The sequence below is a fragment of the Lutjanus erythropterus genome, chromosome 21 (assembly GCF_056507025.1).
Source record: "Lutjanus erythropterus isolate fLutEry1 chromosome 21, fLutEry1.hap2, whole genome shotgun sequence".
Lineage (NCBI taxonomy): Eukaryota > Metazoa > Chordata > Actinopteri > Lutjaniformes > Lutjanidae > Lutjanus > Lutjanus erythropterus.
The window spans coordinates 10,199,973-10,221,252 of record NC_139337.1 but is presented as its reverse complement, the minus strand read 5'-3'; the positions used below and the strand labels follow the sequence as shown (position 1 = coordinate 10,221,252).

The 21,280-nt window shown below is 39.2% G+C and overlaps 1 protein-coding gene and 1 non-coding gene across 2 annotated transcripts; both read left to right on the top strand.

The window, feature by feature from the left end:
• Positions 1–741: 741 nt before the first annotated feature.
• Positions 742–860, top strand: LOC146307308 (5S ribosomal RNA). Its single transcript, XR_014768938.1, has one exon. It is a non-coding gene; the product is annotated as a 5S ribosomal RNA (ribosomal RNA).
• Positions 861–2,315: 1,455 nt separating this feature from the next.
• Positions 2,316–20,551, top strand: topbp1 (DNA topoisomerase II binding protein 1). Its single transcript, XM_084747599.1, has 28 exons — positions 2,316–2,730; positions 4,015–4,108; positions 4,208–4,342; positions 4,453–4,596; positions 5,100–5,281; positions 5,365–5,558; positions 6,420–6,596; positions 6,735–6,901; positions 7,003–7,166; positions 8,609–8,853; positions 8,945–9,273; positions 9,736–9,908; positions 11,119–11,330; positions 11,598–11,914; positions 12,038–12,232; positions 12,423–12,541; positions 13,073–13,196; positions 14,303–14,446; positions 14,645–14,753; positions 14,856–15,057; positions 16,259–16,488; positions 16,728–16,870; positions 17,087–17,183; positions 17,953–18,116; positions 18,477–18,605; positions 18,693–18,782; positions 19,914–20,075; positions 20,313–20,551. Exons 2-28 carry the CDS (start codon positions 4,022–4,024, stop codon positions 20,439–20,441), a joined length of 4,563 nt encoding a protein of 1,520 aa, XP_084603725.1. The 5' UTR covers positions 2,316–2,730; positions 4,015–4,021; the 3' UTR covers positions 20,442–20,551.
• Positions 20,552–21,280: the final 729 nt, after the last annotated feature.

Sequence of the window (21,280 nt, the reverse complement as noted above, 5' to 3'; positions counted from 1 at the left end):
GTAAAACGAGCTTTTACTCGATTTTTTTCTAAGGCTAGCATACAAACGGTAATCAATACTGTAAGAATAAATGTAGCGCTTGGTTTTGTCGCTTGAAGCAAAGCAGTTGTAGTGTCCAATTTCAATTTACAGGCAGTTTTAGTGCGAGCCTTCTATGCTGGAACAACTCTTTGTCAGCCTTTTTAAGTTTTGTTTCAGACAGATACTGAGATACTGTAACAGTAATCCTCTCAAAGTATAAGGTTCATGGTTTCCCTATATGCACATGGTATACTAAAAAGCTGAAATGGGGATTAATTATGCTAAGATTTCGAACTGTGCAGACCAAATACATTACTATACAAATAATCAATTCCATAATAATAATGATGCTAATTGATTAATGATACTAATTTCAAAGGAGCCTTGGAGAAGCTCTCAGCTGCATGGAGGACACAAGCTGCTGTTAATAAGCCAGACCCAACAAGTGTTATGATATGAAGTAAGGAGAGAATAAATCCAAATTTTTATATGGTGATATTACTTACATGCTGTGATAAATTTACTAAACATAGGCCTAACGCTTAAGTTATGATAATAGTTAAATGATATGCTTAAATCTGATTGTATTTTTGTTTGTTTGTTTTTTTTAATTAAACTGAGATAATTTGCTTTGTCATGGATGTAAAGCCACCACAAATCAAAACGTGATGACTTGACATTACAGCATGTATAAATAGCCCGTCTGTATTAAATGCTGTTGCTTACGGCCATACCACCCTGAACACGCCCGATCTCGTCCGATCTCGGAAGCTAAGCAGGGTCGGGCCTGGTTAGTACTTGGATGGGAGACCGCCTGGGAATACCAGGTGCTGTAAGCTTTTTCACTTCTCCTAACGGACAGCAGAGGGCGCTGCTGCTGCTTCTTCCTCCTCGGTGAACACACTTTGAACAAGTCAAACCTCTGGAGGTCTCAGTGAAAAAATAAATAAAAAAAATCAGCACCCATCATGCTGAAGCTAAGACATGAGCAAGCTACAGTATAGGAATTTATTCCTAGTATAGGAAAAGCTACTGATTGTTCACCAATATTAGGGGTCAATGTCAGTGCATCCTTGTAAGCGAGAAGCCTCCAGACACATGACGGCATGTAACAAAACATTATGTAATAACTTGACAAAATGTAATAAATTGTTCTTCATGAAAAGAACAGCGTCAGATAGATGTGAGACTGTGGATGTAGGGGAACCTTTGTACATGTGTTAATAGGATTCAGGAAGTTTAGGTGATAGAAATGTGAAGGAAGTGGTGCACCCAAGTGCAGTTAGAGATAGAGGTAAACTAATACAGGTACAAAACATTTTGTAGTCTGAATAATTATATCCAGAATATGAATTCTTGGTGAAGTGTTACACACTCTGGCACAGTAGGTGGCTGTTTTTCTTTTCTTTTTTTGTTGTTGTTATTTTTTTTTTTTTTTTTATAACTTTATTTACAACAAGAAGGTGCAAAAGTACAATGACAAAATCTCTGTACAAATTAAACAAATCATTTGTTCAGAGTGGATTCACACCTCCAGGACATCTTGAATGGTCCCGTATAATATATTCATCTAGAGTCTTTGTGCAAGGCCACAACAATTCATTTGCTATGGATGTCTAAGAAAGAAAGAATATACAAAGCATATAAAGAAAATTAGAAAAATGAATTAAACTTAATTAAAATATAAAAGTAGAGTACATCAAATTACCAGACTAGAACAAATCATATTCAGATGTGAGTACAGTGAATTTTCTGGCATGGGCATTTTTGGTCTTTCTTGTGTATTTGTTTAGTAAAGAATACTGATTCCTCAGTGTATGAAATTTGTGTACACAAAACTGGGTAATGATGATGTCAATTCGAAATTCATCGTTTTCTCTCTCAAGATTGCTGCTTTCACGATATTATTTGTAGGAAAGGAAATCTATGTTTATGGGTTTGGAGTTTAGGTAATAATGCAAGGATCTCCATAAGTTTTGAACATGCACTTAGGTTTGTAGCTTACCAGTGAAAAATAATATAGTAGTGTAGGCCTGTCTAGAAAGGAACCCCAGACCCACAAAAGATCTCGCGAGAGTGATCAATTTAACCCAAACCTTGACAAAACCGTGTTTTTTGTCCTTAAACCCTCCCAGAACTTAATCACAGCCTTGTGGCACCATAAAACACACTTACTTTGTACAATACGCACCATTAAGAGATAGTGAGAGTTTCGCAAATGTTGGGTTGTAAACACGACCATATAAAAAGAATACTGTGTACCTACACGGTCACATTACAAAGTGACACAGGAAGTTGCGCTGTTGGCGCGAATAATAACAACAAGGGTGATGTTTTAATTTCGCTAAACTATTACCATTAACAGCAAAATTATGAGAAAAATTATAATAATTTCTTCAACACGATGGAAACTAGTAACATTTTCTTTATGATAATATGAATTCTAATGGCCTGTGAAGTATTTTTTTTTATCGTTATAGGCTTGTTGAATGTTAGCTAACGTTAATCGGTAACAGTTCCTTTCTAAGACGTTAACGCAGGCTCTGTCAACCTGACAGTACCATTAGATAAGCTCCTACTTTTCGTGCAGTTTCTTGTTGACAAGCCATACTCACCGTAAGCTAGTTCCTCATGAGGTGGGGTTCATATTGTTTACTGTCAGCATCAGCACTGCGCATTTTTCTGACAGCCTGAGTCGCTCAAGAGGAGGTAAGTAAACATATGGTTAGCTGGCAGGACTGTACTGCATTTAGTGAGCTAATATTGTGTGCATATAACACAGTGCTAATCTATAACCAGTTTATCAATAGCAGCTTTAAAATACGACGCAGGATCATTGCATATTATCCGTACGCGATAATGAATAGACCCTTTTCACGGCAGTAATTAAGGTCCCGTCCCATTTAGTTTAGCAGAGCCTTTCCAGTGAGCCAATCTGCACAGTATCAGCACCCTGACTATTTGACCTGAATAGATCTGAAGTTTAATTGCTATCATTGATCATGGGCCGGGCGGCATGGCCTAAAATTTCAGTCACGGTATAATGTGGTGCATTGACGGTAATGGCATGTATGTCACGGTATATTAGTTTTTGTAAAATGTCAGTGTAAATGCTTTTGAAGGGGTAAAGCACTGGTATGGCAACTGCATGTCAGCTATTACTTAACTCTTTATTTTATTTTTTAAGGCTTTTATTTAGATTTCAGATTATATATAATAAACACAATAACAACACAGGCGCACAAACCTAACAACAAAACAAAACATGAGAAAGACAGAGCAGAAGACAATACTAAACAAGACTCACTCCAATAACCATCTACTCTACATACATGCAGAAGCTCAACATCTGTATATTCCTATCTGATCAACTCATTCACTCCATCAATCTTAAAATCAGATCTTCCTCAATAAAGCGATCCTTCAGATTGTGACCATTAGTTATGTCCTAGGTGACATTCTTGTCCACTTACACCCCATTGTAACAACACCACGAAAAATAAAAAAAATAAGTTAATGTGATCAAACAAATCAATCATAAACCAAAGTTGTCTGTATGTAGTTTAACTGTTTAGCTTAGTTTGTCACATAAAAATCTGTCAACGTTCCGGCGTGATCAGTTCTTTTAACATTTTGGTGTAACTTATCATAATCCTGCAGTTCTCTCATGCTCTGTGTCATGGCAACTCCTCCACATACACTGACGGACACGAAGCATGAATCCAGGCACAACTTATGGACCCTTTTTGGTCAAGCAAAGCGAGGGCTCTACCAGTCAGCACAATATAGTCAAAATTCATACCATAGGTCAAAATTGTATTGGTGTACTTTTTATACCATCCACCTATAAGTAGTAACACCTGTGTTTACTCAACTATTCATGTAAAACAGCTGCTGTGAAAAAGGTGTATTATGAACTCAGAGGCTGCTAAAGGCAGCTAATGACATTATAACTAATGTTAAGTCTGTCTGCTGGGCTTATTTCACTTCCAGGTTGATCATGTCCAAACAAGACAGGGGAGCCTTCATTGTGAAGTTTGTGGAGAGTAAAGGACAAAAAACTGAGTATGCTGTCAAGGCGTATGAGGTAATCTCCATTGTCTGACTCCAACTTATTATTCATGATTACATTTTCTGCTGCAGCTCTTTCTTTGGAGTTGATGATGTTTGTCTCATGTTTACACAGGCCATTTTGGAGCTGCAGTCTGAAAAGTACTTGAAAACCGTGGATGAAGATGCTGTTTTACAGATGGAACAGGATGACAAGTCTCTGTTTGTCTTTAGCAGCTTCACCAGCCCAGCCTTTCTGCACTGCGAACGGGTCTGACTCCATATTTGATAGATCAAATTTTTGATTTTGAGTTTCACAAGTATTGGTAATACACTGTCATGGGGAGTAATTCTTCTGTCTCACTTTTTACTGTCATTTAGCTTGGCTGCCGAGTCGTCAGCCCACTGGTGGTGCTGTACTGCCTGCAGCAGCAGCAATGTGTCCCCAGAGCAGAGAAGCCTGTCTATAACATGGCCATGGCTGACATCACTATCTCCTGCACAAGTCTGGATAAAGCAACACGGGTTAGTTTACTGTGTCTGATACTTAACAGATTGTTGCTTAGTTTAAATCAGCAGTGTAATAAACACTAAATACATCAGTAAGATGTCACATCTGTCTGACCTTTGACAAGCTACTGTCTGCCTGCTATTTGTCAGGTAGTTCGCTCATCAGCTTAATGCAGCAACAGTAAAGCTATGCTGTTTTAACATCTCTAACAACAAAGATTGATCTATCACATTAAATGATGAACTGAAATCGAGTAAGACTACAGCTATGAAATTCCTCTTAACTTGCTCACTTTGCCGAGCATCAGAGGTGTGCATGTAAAATAATCAGGACTACAAGCATGCTGATAATCTGTGTTTAAGTTATTTACATCAAAATAAGTTTGAATTTGTTCAAAAATAATTCTCTTCATGACCTTTTCCAAAGCTGGTAACAATCTTATAGGGTGGCTTTGTGTACCAGAAGATGTCAGTCAGCTGAGTGTTGTTTCTGTCTGATTGCCTGTTTCTCTCTGCAGACAGAGGTGATGGATCTGGTGCAACTCATGGGTGGACGGGTCTATCTTGACTTAAATGTATCCGTCACACACTTGATAGCAGGAGAGGTGGGCAGCAAGAAATACGTGGTAGCTGCCAGCCTGGGCAAACCCATTCTGCTGCCAGAATGGGTCAAAGCCTGCTGGGAGAAGTCTCAAGACAGGTATGAAAAACTATACTGGTTTTTGTGATGTATCTGTGGCCACATGAACTCTTTTTGTTAAAAAGAAACCCTGCCCCCTTCAGTCTTTACAGGTATACAGAACTGCCCACTGAGGACTATCTGTGCCCTGTGCTGCGTGGCTGCACAGTTTGTGTGACAGGTCTTTCCAGCGTCGAGCGTAAAGAGGTGCAGCGGCTCTGTGAGCAGCATGGAGCTACCTACACCGGTCAGCTCAAAATGAACGAGTGCACACACCTCATCGTTAATGAACCAACAGGCAAGTTACAAGCAGTTTCAACACATTGGCCAATTTTTCCCAACTTAAAAAAAACCTCTGTAACACACAATAAGTGATAGAACATTAGATTTCTTGTGTCTTTTGTTTGCATATGTTCAATTCTATATTATAGCTTTTGCTGAAGATGAAAATACAAACAGTATTAAGTATTTGGTGGACATTTGTTATTCATTTTGACCAAAAAAGCCAGAATAATAATTCTCTAATTAATAATCTCACCGTCTTTTCATTTACCACAACCAGCACCAATGAGTAACCATACAAGCATTAAGAGTACACTGAGTTTCCTCATGTCTCCTCATCCCTTCCCTCCACCCCATAAACCAAAATAAGTATACTTAAAAATGCACTAAAGTGTGCAAAAACCAAAGAGTAACAGAATTATATGTTAGAAAAACTTTAATAACTTATTATGTATTTCCTTAAAAGCTCTAGGCAGAAATAAAGTCAAAGTTCAAAAAGGCCAAGAAGCATCCAAATTAATTTTTGATCTCCTTTGGAAAAGTAAGAAAATAATGGGAACCGAAGTTCTTGAAAAAAATAGTCTGTAGAATAGATTGTCTTAGTCTAATTTTCAGAATTGTGATATTTGATCCAGGAACAGCTTAAAAGTGGGAGGGGATTCATTTTTCTAAAATAGATGTATGCATTTCATTACAGTGTGTGTTATGTTAAGTAATACCTTTGTTTTTTGTTTTTTTTTATCTAATTGAAAGTCAGACATATCAATGAATAAATACCAACAAGTATTTAAATTCGATTTTCAGCAATCTTGACATTCTTGGACACAGTACCCTTACTGGTGTCAGTGTGTTTCTGAGTGCTTGTATTTGTTTGCAGGTCAGAAGTACGAGTGTGCACGAAAGTGGAACGTGTATTGCGTGTCTCTGCACTGGCTGTTTGACAGTGTCAAGAAGGGCTTTTGTCAAGATGTGAGCCGGTACACTGTGCATCGTAACACATCAGAGAAGACTCGACCACACACTTCCACTCCTACTGGCACCAACAAAAAGGAGGGTGAGCCACAGACTGATAGTGCACTTGTTTGTTGTTTATTGTACTTAGAAATGCTACTTTTACATCTTTGTGGAGTGATTGGGTGCAACATAAAGTCTGTTATATATTATAACGAAGAATCATGTTTTTCAAATCCAGACGGTCCATCTCTGTTGGGCTTGAGCCACATCTCTTTCAACGCCAGCCTGCCAGTAAATGACACAGCCGTCACCAACGGCAGCGTCAGCCGCCTGGAAGCTCCAGACCCCATGGATAGTCTGGACCTCACTGTCTGCCCAGCTGATGATATATTAGATGGCTGTAAGGTAAGAAGAATATTTCTTTTCTTACAGAGTGTAGATTGACTCTTTATTAAAACTGTGAAAATCAAATTTGAGGTTTTGATCACGTGTTAAATCTTGTGCAGCTGTATCTGTGTGGCCTGCCAGGGAAGAAACTGGAGAAGTTACGGCGTCTTGTGAATGCTGCAGGAGGTCTGCGCTTCAACCAGCCCAGTGAGGAGCTCACACATGTGGTAATGGGAGACCTGGACCAGGACCTCACCAGTTTTCTGTCCAAAGCAACACACAGGTCTGAACTGCACATATTATTACTTTACGTATTATTTATTTCATCCTCACTTATTTTGTCTGCTTGAACCTTTATAAAACACAAAACTATAAAAAGTGCTAAATTGCAAGGTCTCTAAACATATATAGCACATATACATCTTAGACTGAATCATAGGGTCGGTCGATATGTTAAAATTTTCCAACAACCCACCGTCAGCTTAGCAACTAGAGATTGCTGCTATATTTGCATAAGTGTATGTATATTTGTTGAACAAGAGTGAGTAAGACTAGTAGTGCTAGAATTTTCCATTTGATGTAGTGGTGTTATCATTAGAGAATCAGGTTTGATTTGATTATTTTACCCAATGTAATGAAAATGTGAAGTGCTACAAAAATGTGCCTACAAGACATTATGGGGATTCTTACTACAAATTAAAGGCAAAAGGGCCTCACAATAGCTTATTAAAAAGGGTTCAAAATAGTGATTAGAGACTATATTGCCTTAAGTCCTCTCTCTTTTTAATTTCAGTGCATATTGTTACATTTGTTTTACATCATATGTAGTCACAATTGAGTAAAATTTACAGGACCCTGGATGGAGAGTACTGTTGCAGTTCAGCATGTTTGCAGTATGTTAAAAGTTCAGGTGATGTTATGTATTTATTAGAATATCAGAACAGCTTTGTGTTTTAGATCATTATTATTATTATTTTTTGTTTTGTTTTGAATTCAGTTTCAGTTTTTATGTAGAGTCTTAATTACAGATGCTGCAGTGCCTCCTCATGTAAAACTAAAGACATTTCCTTTATATTTTTATTTTATTGTAATTTGTATTGTAAGTACCATATTTTTTGGACCATAAGGCGCACCGGATTATAAGGCGCATTAAGCTTCCTCCACTTCCGTACCATTGATTCATTAATGTTGAATTCTCTCGCAGCTTCTCTATTCCCATGTTCTACTGTGTGACTGATAGCCTTGAGTTTGAAATCCGCTTCGTAAGCATGTCTCTTAACAAGTGCCACTTTGGGGTCCTTATACACACACCGTTTTATTATGTTGAAACACAGTACGTATTACTCCTGACTACGGTAGCCGTAATACTCCGACAATCCATCAAGCGGTGCGGCTTCATAGCTTACCAAAGTCGTACTAAAACATTTTGACAGATTTTTGAGCACCGTGTACCACATAAAATCGGTTCGAGGTCAGTAAGCACAACCAGAATTAATACATAAGGCACTCCAGATTATAAGGCGCACTGTCGATTTTTGAGAAAATTAAAGGATTTTAAGTGCGCCTTATAGTCTGAAAAATACGGTACATAATATTGTCACAGTTTTCTTTTTTCTCTTAAGTCTAGTTTTTGTTTTTTTTATTTCAGTTAACAAATGTTTTTGTCACACCTAGTTTTACTTTTTAGTTTCCTTTAATAAACTTGGCTTGTTTTTTACTTCCCAGACCTCACGTAGTAACAGTGCAGTGGCTGCTGGACAGTTTCTCCAAAGGCAGTCTTCTCCTAGAAGCAGGTTACTTCCACCCTGACTGTCTGCCTCCAGCTGTGGCTGCTGTTACTGTGCCTGCCCATCACGCTCCAACTTCTCGTGCCTCAGCTGGTCCCCCTGCAGCCAGCCCCAACACTCCTAGGCATAAGAAAGCAGAGGAAGATCTGCTCTCACAATACATGGATGACGACCCTACAGTAGGTAAGTACCTGTTATTGAAGGATTCACTTGGAGCTTTTACAAAATTTAGTTTTATATGTTTTAGATAATCTAATTTTCCTCTCTCCTCCAGCTGAAATGCCCCCACCAGGAGAGGTCAACAGTAGGAGATCCATTAGTGCAGCTGCAGAGCCTGAACGCTGGTCATCGAACCAGACCAAAGTAGCCGAGCCTGAATCAACCCTGCACGAAGCCAGTGAAGCAGGCCTGTTCTTTGGGAAGTGTTTCCTTCTCGTGGGCTTCGGCACGGAGTCCGAGGCCCAGCTCTCTCTGCTGGTGACAGAAAATGGAGGCAGGGTGCTAATGAGCCGTACACGTGCTGTGGCAGACTATGCAGTGGTGCCACTGTTGGGCTGCTCAGTGGAGGCCACAGTGGACGAGGTGGTCACTGATACCTGGCTGGTGAGATCATAATTCAGATCTAGTTTCATTTTGTTTGAGTAGGAAGGATGGTGTGGCATTTCTGTTGATTTTAATGTGATCTGGACAAAAATGGTCTGTTACTCATCCTTTAATAAGGAGTATCTTTTTGTTGCTTATCTCATTTTTGAGGCAACGGTAACAATTTTTGAGCTAAAAATGATTGGTCAAAGAAGATTTGTTGCGTTATCCTGTAAAATGAAATATGTTTTGAGTTCTGCCAGTCAGACCAAACAAGGAAGTTTGAAGTTGACATCTTAGGCTCAAGGAACATGTGATTTTTCATGTTTTCTAAATAATGGTTAGACCAAAAATAATTGTCAGATCACATGATAATGAAAACAGTTGTTGGTTATAATTTCATAGATTTTTTTGTCAGTTTCATGTGACATGAAAAGCTTTCTAAGTTTGATACCTGACAGAAATGTTCATATTAATGTTCAGGCCATGTGTGTGGAGAAGGAGTGTGTTCTGCAGCTGTCCTCCAACCCTTTGTTCACCCCTGTTCCTGTGATGGATGGACGTTTACCTCTCAAAGACTGTGTCCTCTCTGTCAGCCAGTTCACCGGAGCAGAGAGGGAGTCTTTGGTGGAGCTGGCCAAGCACCTTGGAGCCAAGTATGTTTACACTGTTGTCTGACCACACATGCTAACACATGCTGTTGTACTGTTAGCTATACTATTATATACTATTATTGTATTACCTACAGTAGATGGCGGTCAGCATGCCAGCAGGAGTACTGGAATCAGAAACTAAGAGATGTACTGCACCAAAGCATATTTTAGCCACCCCAAAAATAGTCCCATCTAACTAACTCAATATCAGTTTATGTGTACACTATATTTAGATTTTTAGTCCTTTACTTTGCTGTCAGACAGCCTTTTCCAATGGGAAAAGGCTGTTATAGAAGCCAAATATTGCTCTCTGCAAAGCCACCAGATTCCTTTGGCAGAAACAGTCATTTTAATGAGTTGCTGGTCTACTGCTGCCTTGATCTGTTAGTTAGTTTGTATTAATGTGAGACTTTGGTGATTTCAAATGAACCCACATGACACTAATAAAAATGTAATAACATTACCAGTAGTTTTAAGTATATTGCATTTACTTGCTGTAATAGCAGTTGTTTTCAAGTTCAGTTCACAAATGTCAATTTGTACATTTTTCTAGCTGTCAGCTGTGGGGTGTTGTTACCACTGTTAAATAAATGTAGAGTAAGTCATTGGCTGTTGACATTGTTCTCTCTCCTGCATACCTTTACCCTCATCAGGGTTCAACTATTAAGGATTGCCCAGACCAAGTAGAATGCTATGTTGAGCAAGTAAATCTAGCAATTTACTTGCCTAAATGGGCAACTGGCAAAAGAGAATTAAACTACTGTAACTATTTTGATAATCGATTAACCCTTGAAATAATTTTTTTTGCAAAAAGTGCAGAAAATGCTGTTTTCAGCATCTCAAATGTGGAAATTATTATCAAATTAAACCAGATATCCTTGCGATTGACTGACAAAACAAGACATTTAAAGACATCACCTTGGACTTTGACGAAATGGGATAAACATTTTGTACTATTTACAGACATTTTTAGACATTGCAGCCTCAGATTAAATATGACCGGTAACTTAGATGTTTGTTGTTATTAGATAACCACCAATAAATAAAACAATTTGTACAAGGGCAAGTAAAAAAAATGACTTCAGGAAAGTAGATTTTGCCCACTTACAAGTGGAAAAAAAAACCCTCACCATTGAAGCTTGCTAATGTGTCCTGCTTGCCCATTGTGAACTACCTGTCTTTAAATCATCATCTTTTTTTTCCCCTCCTGTAGTGTCCAGGATTACTTTGTGCGCCTGGCCAACCAGAAGACAGGCATGATGGCCAGCACTCATCTGGTGTTGCAGACCCCCGAAGGCACAAAGTACCAGGCAGCAAAGAAATGGGGGCTCCCAGCTGTCACCGTGCGCTGGATACTAGAGTCTGCTCGAACCGGCCGGAGGGCAGAGGAGGGGCGTTTTCTAGTTGACCTGCCACCCTCACCAGGTTAGAAGAGTGTCATGATTTAAACTCTCTATATGGATGTAATGGTATGCTTTATTTGTATTGGCTGGATATAGAACATGATGTAAATTGTAAATTACCAATGAGTCTATTTTATTTAACAGAAAAGTAAGTTTTGCCAGGCATGTTTGAGTAACCTAAATTAAGTAAGACATAGTTTTGCTACATAACTGTGATTTTGCAGTGCATTTTATTTGGTGTCTGATGTATTTGGCAAGTGTTCACTGACTTTGTTGTGGTCTTCCACAGATAGGGATGATGGAAGTTTTGTTGGTGGTTCCCAGAATCCCACCATGCCTCCACCAGCACGTGTCTCTCCAGAATTGCCTTTGCTTGGTGTCCAGACCGTTAAGGCCGTTACTCCACTGGATGTAAGTCGCTTCCAGAGCAAAATGTTCCGCTCCTTAGTGGACAAGATGAAGCCCAAAGAAGACATCAACACCCCTAAACAAAACCAGGAGAGCAGCAGAGAGACCCCCCATCAGAGAGATCCCTCACTGCAGCTGGACACTCCCTCTCGTTTCCTCAGCAGAGACCAGCTCTTCAGGCCCTCCTTCAATATAAAGGTTGGGACACAGTGAGCAGCAACAGCTGCTACAATTACAATTTTTACTTAATGTTATAGGCTTGTAGTCATAAATCGATATATAAAAGATAATCCTATGAATATGTGTACCTTTTGTGTTCAGGATGCACTAGGAGCATTGGAGACTCCAGGGGGAAAGTCCAAACCAGGAGGGACAGTGGAGACGCCAGAGACCCCACTGACTGAGATCATCAACAGGAACATGAAGGTGGCTCTGGCTAATAGCGCCCGAAATGGCATCTCAGATATGCAAGCTACCTCTGGTAGCCCAGAATTCACCAAGACATCTGAGAAGGAGGTAAACTAACACAAGACCTGTTTGACATATTAAGTGATTCTGTTTACAAATAACACTGATGGAGGATCTCTTATGGTTACCGATACCTGCCACATAGTAGAGGAAAACTTCATTTATAGTACAAGAGATAGTGGACATATGTGAGAGCAGCATACATACTGTCCATGTCACCTTATTTCTGTGTTTAAAGGTAAGAAAAGAAAAAGAGGCTGGTCCTCTGACTGGTGTTGTAATCTGTGTGGGAAAGAAGCTGAGCAGAATGCAGAGTGAACTCAACGCCATCGCTGCCTCGCTCGGAGCTGACTTCAGGTATTTAACTTATGTAATCATTTTTTTTCTCCAAATAGACCCCTTCTGAAATCAGTTTTATTTTATTTTTAGGTGACGAAGGAACAAACAGTCCCTGTTCTTAAGAAAAATACATTCCAAAACTTGTCTGAAGTTAATCAGACTTCAGCAGTCTGAATTAGACAGAGTGTGCATCTTCCAAAGTGAATGTGTTTTTAGTACCAATTTTGTATTGCTCTGACCCGACTCAGCCGTTTTTCTTTCCCTCTGGAGGCCCAAAGAGGGAATTTCAAAGTAAAGACACATTAACTTTGGAAGGTGTTCACTATATCGGTCTGATTCAGACTGCAGAAGCTTCATATCTACACAATAATAAATATTTAAATACATTAGTTATTTATTTTTGCACAGAAGAAGGACTGTGGAGTTTTGTCACTTGTGTTGAAATTTCTTTACGAAGGGGTCTCTTGAAAATGTGAACACATCCTTTCATTTCTATTCCAGTAAATATAGACACAATAATACAAACATCTATTTATCAACTTGTTTTAGGTGGGCTTGTGATGATACAGTGACACACTACATCTACCAGGGCCGTGTAGGGGACAACACCCGGGAATACAGAGGAGTGAAGGAGAGAGGGCTTCATGTGGTCTCTCAGTACTGGCTGCAGGCTGTAAGTTTCCCATTAACAAAACACAGTAAAGTAGAACCCGAGCTCTAATTTACTTGTCAACTTGTTTTCTACTCTTAAGTGCACTGCACAGGAAGTTATTGGACAGTTTGCTCACAAACTTTGGAAAGCAGTTAATACATTTTCATTTGTAAGTAAATGAATTGGGACTGGAGCTAATGATTGTTTTTAGTATTGATTAATCAGTTGGTTATTTTGTTAATCAATTAGTTAATCATTTAGTTTAGAAAATGGCAAAAACATGCTGTTTTAAAAATGTATTTTTTTTCCGCCAAAAGGTTTACATTGACATGAAGCACAGAAAACCAACAGATTTGAGAATTACTTCAAAGATTAGTCAGTTCATCAATTCATTGTTTCACCTCTGAAGTGAATTACTAAGTTAGTAGCCTGTTATTTGTGTTTTAAATTACTATTATGCGTTTTTGTCAACACATCACACACTGCCTCAGATACAGTTGATCCAAGGCTGATGGCTAATGATATCGAGCTTATATTTTCTTTTCACGGTTTAGGACCAGGTCTAAGTTATGAAGGTTTTTTTTGTAGGAGTGTAAATGAAAGAGTGTCAGCATGAATACAGTTTGCACAGCAATAAAGGACAGTGTCATCCGTGTAAAGATGGATTTCAATTACAATTGTACAATTGAGATGCAATATTGTTTATATAAATGGGGAATAAGACTGATCCAAGGACTGAACCTTGAGAAACTCCCTTTGTAATGGGGAGGAAAGAGGACTGGGCATTACCAATTGGGAATTACACATTGTGACCAATCTTGACACTTTGTGACCTCTCAGAGAGATCATTTTGAAACCAAGAGCAGCTAGTGATGTCAAAACCTAAACATCAACCACAAAGGAAACTTAATCCTTAATCCAGTCCCATTCTGTCAACAAGTAAGGCAAAATGTTTTGTTGACATTAATTATACAAGCCTGTAAAAATATTATCTCTTGAAGAAGATGCACAAAGTGATATTTATATGCTATGTCATTCAGTTAGGTTAATTTTTGTGACTGCACACACGGTACATATCCATACACAGAAGTTCATAGCTAACAAGTTACCCATGTCATCTCGTGCAGTGTGCTGAGGAGCAGAGGCATGTCCCCGAGTCTCTGTATCCTTTTACATTCAACCCCAAGATGAGCCTGAACCTCAGCCAGGTGCCCAACAGTTCTCAGAGGTCTCCACCTTCAACACGAACACAGCGCAAAGACAGCACTGTGGTAAGTGAAAAAAAAATGTGGGTCTAAATGTGTAATTTCACCTCTGTATGTTATGGCTACGATTCAGAGAACATAAGATGCTGTTCTGCCTTCAATTCCATATGAGAATCAATATTATGTCATCAGTAATTTCTGAGAGAGGAGCTAAATCATTAAAGTGGGGGTGCCTCCTTTAATTGTTAAATATCTGTCTCTCAGTGTGAACATGTTACAGAAGCAGCTACAACCACAGAAGATACAACCTTGCGTCGTGTAAGTGATGGAAGCATAGATCAAGAAGAAACTCATGATGCTGCAGAGAAAAGTGGTGGGTGTCTTTCTCCAACTTTGATTCAATTCCACAAAGCTCTTGCATGTACTTGATAGACATTTTTATTATTGAACATTGTTCATTATCTCTTGCATCCAGATATTTCACAGACTCTAGAAATGAGAGAGAACCTGCAAAGACAGCTCCAGGAGATAATGTCAGCCACCAAGCTGACGACAGAGAGGCGTTCCTCAGTCAGACTCCGCAGGATGGGATCAGGAGGGGCCGACTCGAGTCCCCACACACCTGATTGGAGCCGGGTTGGACGAAGTGGGAACAGACGGACTCTGGAGGCTCTGAGGTAAGGAATCCGACACGTTGAAAAATAAAGATGTAACAGTCATTGGTACCACTTTATAAAAACTGTCATTATTAAATGGTAAATTTAGTCAATGAAACTTTAGTTAATACTTATTTACTCTAAACAATCTTCAAAAAAAGTTTATTTATGCTTTATAAACCATTTATTAAGCAGTTCTAAAAATGTTAGTCATTTGTTTCAACTTTGTAACAGCCACCCAAATAATGTTTACAGATGCACTATGATGTATTTATTACCGATTTGCAAAATGTTGCACACAGTTGTAGGGTTGGTTTAGGAAACAAAATTACTTCAATGGGTTTAGTGAAAGATCATGCTTTGGGTTGAAGTAAGTGCCCTCGGGATATTCACATACATAACAGTTACACACAGAAGTACCTGAGGTGTTCCTAAGGTATAATCATCAGTTGCAGTTTTATAGTAGCCAAATTATGTTTATGGATGGTTTACAAACTAATTATTAACCATGAAAGTGTTACAGATATCTGGTCATCTCTCTATATATGTTTGTGATTTCTTAAAATGTTATAAATCCTTTGGTAATCATTAATAAATATTTAATAAAATGTCACAATGTATACAACGATAGATATCAGGTATGATACAATACATACTTTATAAACAAATTATTTAATATTACATAAACAAATGATAAAATAACAAATTAAACAATTACTAATAATTAGTAAATCTAATTATCATTTCATTGTTATAACCATTGTGCAAAAACTCATGCATTTTAAATGAGAAGTTCAAACAGATCAGAGTGTGATGAAGCAAATGTTTAAATTTTTGTGAGGTTCACTCACCTCTTCACCTCATTCAGTCAATCAATCAAACTTGATCTGTATGGCACCTTCCATACAGGTCAATGCAATTCAAAGTGCTTAACAGATGACCAACAATAAGAAAGTGAAAACTGTAATAGAGTGAAATAGATATTCTATATATACTACATACTCTCTCTATTTCAGATAGAGAGTAAAAACAAAGAACTGTTGACTGTGACATACAATAAAATAGATTTAAGGCAATATTAATAATATAGTGAAATTAAACCTAGACTAAGAACTAGATAAAATAGATTTTAAAAAGACAAAATATAATAAAAACCAATAGAATGGATAAAAACAAAAGAATACTGATACAAATTAAAATAAAAATTCTATCCTGATTTCAGGGTTTCCAGAGAGGCAGCTATGGACATAAACACAGAGCTGTCTCAGAGTGAACAGATAGTGTGGGACGACCCCACAGCCCGGGAGGAGAGGGCCAAGCTGGCTGATAATTTACAGTGGCCTGGAAGTCCCTCACAACACTCTGAGCTCCTCGCACCTCCACCTCCCCCAACTGCAGAAAACAACCCTGGGCTCCGGGACTCCATGACAGACTCTGAGCTGGTGGAGATGGGTAAGAGATCAGGAGCCGGTCACACCAACAGTTTGGAAGTTTTCACTTAGGAAAGTTCTAACTTCAGTGTTCTGTTAAAATTTTCCAAGCAGCCACCGTTGGCCAAGCAACTGACTATCCTGCTATATTCACACGTAACGCCCCCAGACTCCAGTTGCAGCACCTGTTTGGAAGTTACTGTAAGTTCAGGTTTAACTAATAAAATTGACTGTCACTGTAATCACTGTGTCCTCCCCCAGCTGCTTGTGATGTCATAGATCGGTGCATGGGCCAGAAAGTGGTGACACCTCCAAAACAGGACCAAGAAAATAGCATCCTCACTCCTGAAGCCCCCAGCATCGCCTTCCCACTCGCCAACCCCCCAGTAGCACCAGAGCCACAGGTGAAGATTCATATTAACATTAACAACATGTCCCCAAACATCTGCACACACATGCAACTGCTGTTACATGACACATATATATATTATATAGTGCTCTACATAGCACATCAGCTGTGACATGCACCCAATGTCATCTCTTTATCTCTTTCTCTGTTCTTTCTCTTTTCAAATAAGCTGCTGGTGATAAAAGGTTCTTTCTTTCTTTCTTTTTCTTAGGAGGAGCGTGAGGAAGAAAAGCAGCAACCCAGATTTCAGCTGTCCTCCCTCAGCCCTCAGGAACGCATTGATTACAGTCACCTCATAGAGGAGCTTGGTGAGTTTTCCACGTTTAAAAAAAACCCAAAACAAAAAACAAAAACGTGTGAACATCTGTTCAATGTCCGTACACGAAATGAAACTTGTCCTTTCCTGTGGTTAACTGTGACCAATCAAATTATGATAAACTCTTCTCTCAGTTAAGCTTTATTAACAACTCTTGCAGCTCTCTCTTTACATCTACTTATTCATAGAACGACAAATGGAACAAACTGATTTAAAGGAGACAGGATTGTATTGGGAGTCAGGTGTGACTTGGTGGCAATGGCAAATGGTTTACATCACTCATGGATCAGGTTGCAGGCCCCCTTAGCAGAGGGCCCTTGCGTGTCAATTTAAGTGGTGCTTCTAAAATTTGTGCTGGTGTTCCACCAATGTTCAGTAAGGAGCACCAGTGCTGCTATAGTCCTGAGTGGTGGACGGGCCTGAAGACATGAGCAAATCCCCGATGACTGAAAAGGAGGATCTGCCTCCAGAGTTCTGGGACATTTCCTCCTGCAGATGCTTCCTCTAACCACTGTACATCATCAGTTTAACTATTATTGAAACCTGTGTTATATATTTAACCAAAGCAGCATTTACAAAGAGAAACATTAATTCTTCAAGAAAACAGTGTTTAATTTTGCCACTAAAGTTCAAAGTGATATTTCTGTCTCTCAGCAGTCTATAATAATCTCACATATCTTAATATAACAATGAGTCCGGTTTAGGTACAGCATACCTTATCTATAGTTCTTTTTTTCCTTTCTGTATACGTCTCTTTCTAGGTGGTATAGTCCTGGACAAGCAGTCTTTTGACCCCAGCTGCTCCCACATTATCGTTGGGACTCCTCTGCGCAACGAGAAGTACCTGGCAGCGATGGCGGCCGGCAAATGGATCCTGCACCGCTCGTACCTGGAGGCCTGCCGCTCTGTGGGTCGCTTCATCCAGGTCAGGATCTGAAGATTTAACAATGTATTTATATTTCTATATGTATAACAATGTATTTTCTCCCTGCATTTACAATATGTTGTGATATGTAATATTAAAGTTGGTTTAATGAGCTGCATGCCGAATAATGTCCTGTTGTCCCTTATTCTGAAAATTTGGAATTAGCTATGTGCATTTAAAAATACAGTTTCTGACATTTTATTTATTTTGACATTAGACTCAGATTTATGGTTCAGCATAAAAAAAGTCTTAGGTTTTCGAAAACCTGCTAAAATGGTCCATTGTCCAAAATAGGAAAAAATACTAAATTGGGAAAAAAAAGTGTCTCTGCAAACAAACAAAATTCTGTGTGTGTTCCAGGAGGATGACTATGAGTGGGGCAGTAGCTCCATTCTGGAGGCGTTACCCTCCATCACCTCCCAGCAGAGGAGATTGGCTTTAGCTGCCATGCGCTGGAGAAAAGCCCTGCAGGGATGCTCTGAGCAAGGGGTACTTAAAGGCACAGGCACACACTTTATTTTATTATCTACTACTTGAATATTAAAGGTTACTAAATGTTCTTTTTCTGTATTTCAGGGAGCCTTCAGTGGATGGACTGTAATCCTGAACATTGACACTAACAGAGAATCAGGCTTCAGGCGGTTACTGCAGTCTGGCTTGGCGAAGGTAGCTGTTTGTTTGATAAACAATTTGCTGATTGTCAGACTTGAAAATGGAAACAGTAATCCATAAAGGACAAATTATGTTGTTTTTCTTCTTTAGACGGCCTCTTAAAAAAGTTGCAAATTGGACAGCGTCTCTCCTAATATCTAACTCCTGTAAGTAGGGCTGCCCTCAAAAAGTCGATTAGTTGAATCATCAGTCAGAGACCCCTCTGTCAACTAAGATTCTTCCAGTAGAGCATGTTTCCCCTTTGGCAGTGGTTGTGCATAACAATAACAGAATAAAACAGAGAGAAGCTTATAAAAAAAATACACCGTGAGACATTTCAGTGTGGAACTGATCTGGTTTTTCAAGACAACCAACAGACCTTGTTGCGAGCAGTTTCATGAAGTTTTCTTTCTTGTAGAAATAAAGTAGTAGATTCTACCATTGAAAAAAAATGAGCACCCACATTTTCTGCACAATATGTTTATTTGGATCCACACATTTTCACAGTTTCCCGGGTGCAAAATCTGTTCTTACTGCATCTTGTGATTGGGGTCCCCTGTAGCTCAGTTGGTAGAGCATCGGTCCTCACCTGTCAAATAAAGGCAAACCGACCCCCCCACATATCTGTGATAAGTCAATATAGGCCAACAACATATCAGTCTTGCTCTAGCAACATGGGAGTTGTTGTCAGAAGCTTGCTCGCAATACATCCTGGTAGATGTAGGCATTGCCAGCGACAGCTCTGTGAGCAGGAAATCTCAGTTTTCTTGGTCACTACAGTACTTGCTGGGGAATTTATTGCTTCAATTGACTACATTTACCATCAGCACTGGCTGGATATCTCTGGAGACTGAGAACTTTCAGTTTTTACCATAGAGAGCATTCATGCAAGAGCAGAATGCTGGCACAAGAACTGAAGCAGGAAACATTTTTGACACTGGAACACATCAAAAGGATGTTGTGACATATCACAGTTACGAAGGGAAGTGGGCAGAGCCAGCTAAGTTTCCCAGTTCCCCTACCAACCTAAAACCAATACTACCTACCTACCAATGAAACCTAGACCACAGTCTCGGCTGTATTTTGACAAGTTCTTTTTGTAAACATAGTGAAGTTGTAGTTCTTACCTGTAATTTTTCTCTCCAGGTCCTGCCGAGTCCCTCCCCGTCCTTGTACAAGGAGGCCACACACCTGTTTGCAGATTTCAGTCGGTTGAAGCCGGGAGACTTCAGAGTTGATCTATCAGAGGCTACCTCACATGGAGTCACATGCTTGAAGCCAGAGTACATTGCAGATTACCTCATGCAGGTCAGTGGATTGAATAACTAAATCTTAGGTTAACAGGATGTAGCTTCAGTTCAACCAGCTGCATGAAAAACTGCAAAGATGTACCCCAACACATGTTTTATTCATATATTCTGACGATTGTGAAGTAGTTCAATATTTTAAATATCTTCTAAGAGGTAAGATCACTTCATTAGTATGAAGTCAGAATAAAGTTAGTTGCACCAGATTTTATGTTAAGAGCTTTTTTCTTCCCTCCAGGAGCCGACCCCATCTATGGAGCTGTACTACCTGACTGAGGCTCCCTCTGAAGAAGCTCTTGGCACACCGTCACGTAAGCGTAAAGCAGCAACAGAAAACTCCAGGCTGAAAAAAACTCGTCTGAACTAAACTGTCACTACTACAATACTGTCATTCCCACACCTGTCTCAATTATTGTATATGTAAACAACTGTAGATTTTTTAAATCTAAAATAAAATAAATAAAGTTCTTGTTTTGTTACTCTGGCATCCTCATTTTCATTTAAAAGCCCTGCAGCTGACTGCTGCCTTCACTGTGAGACTGTAGCTGTGATGACTGAACTGATGAGGCTCTGCAGGAGTCACGTTTTGTAATTAGGTGCAGTGATATTATGTGGACCCTGGGGGGCAGTACATCTTCCCTGTGTGAGCATGGTGATTTCTCAGCAACAGAGTGAGAAAGTGAGTTTCTAATGTGATACGTAAATTATAATTTAATGGTATATTTAAATGTATTTAATAGTTAGGACTGGCTCAAATTTGCATTATATTGACAACAAAACAACTAATCATTTTATCTTCATTTTTATCTTTTATCTTTATCAAGTAATCAATTAATCACTTCATGGTGGCAGCTCTGATTTATTTATTTGATAAGCAGTGTATTCTGTCTTTCTACCTGTCAGAGATACTTTCTGCTTGTCTGAACACTGTGTATCTTCAAAAGTTAACAAAGATGGTACTGCTCATTTGTCCTCCTCATCAATGTGAGGGTCTGGGAGTCAACAGTTACTTGAAGCCAGTGGAGTGATCGCAGCAATGGGGTGATGTGTTGTTTTTGGCTGGTTTGAAACCAAATGTGCCGCCGCACTCTGGATCATGTGCAGAGGTTTGAACGTATGTGCAGGGAGGCCTGCCTGGAGGAGCTGCAGTAATCAAAGCCTGATATTATGAGAGCCTGTACCAGGAGCTGTGCTGCATGTTCAGAC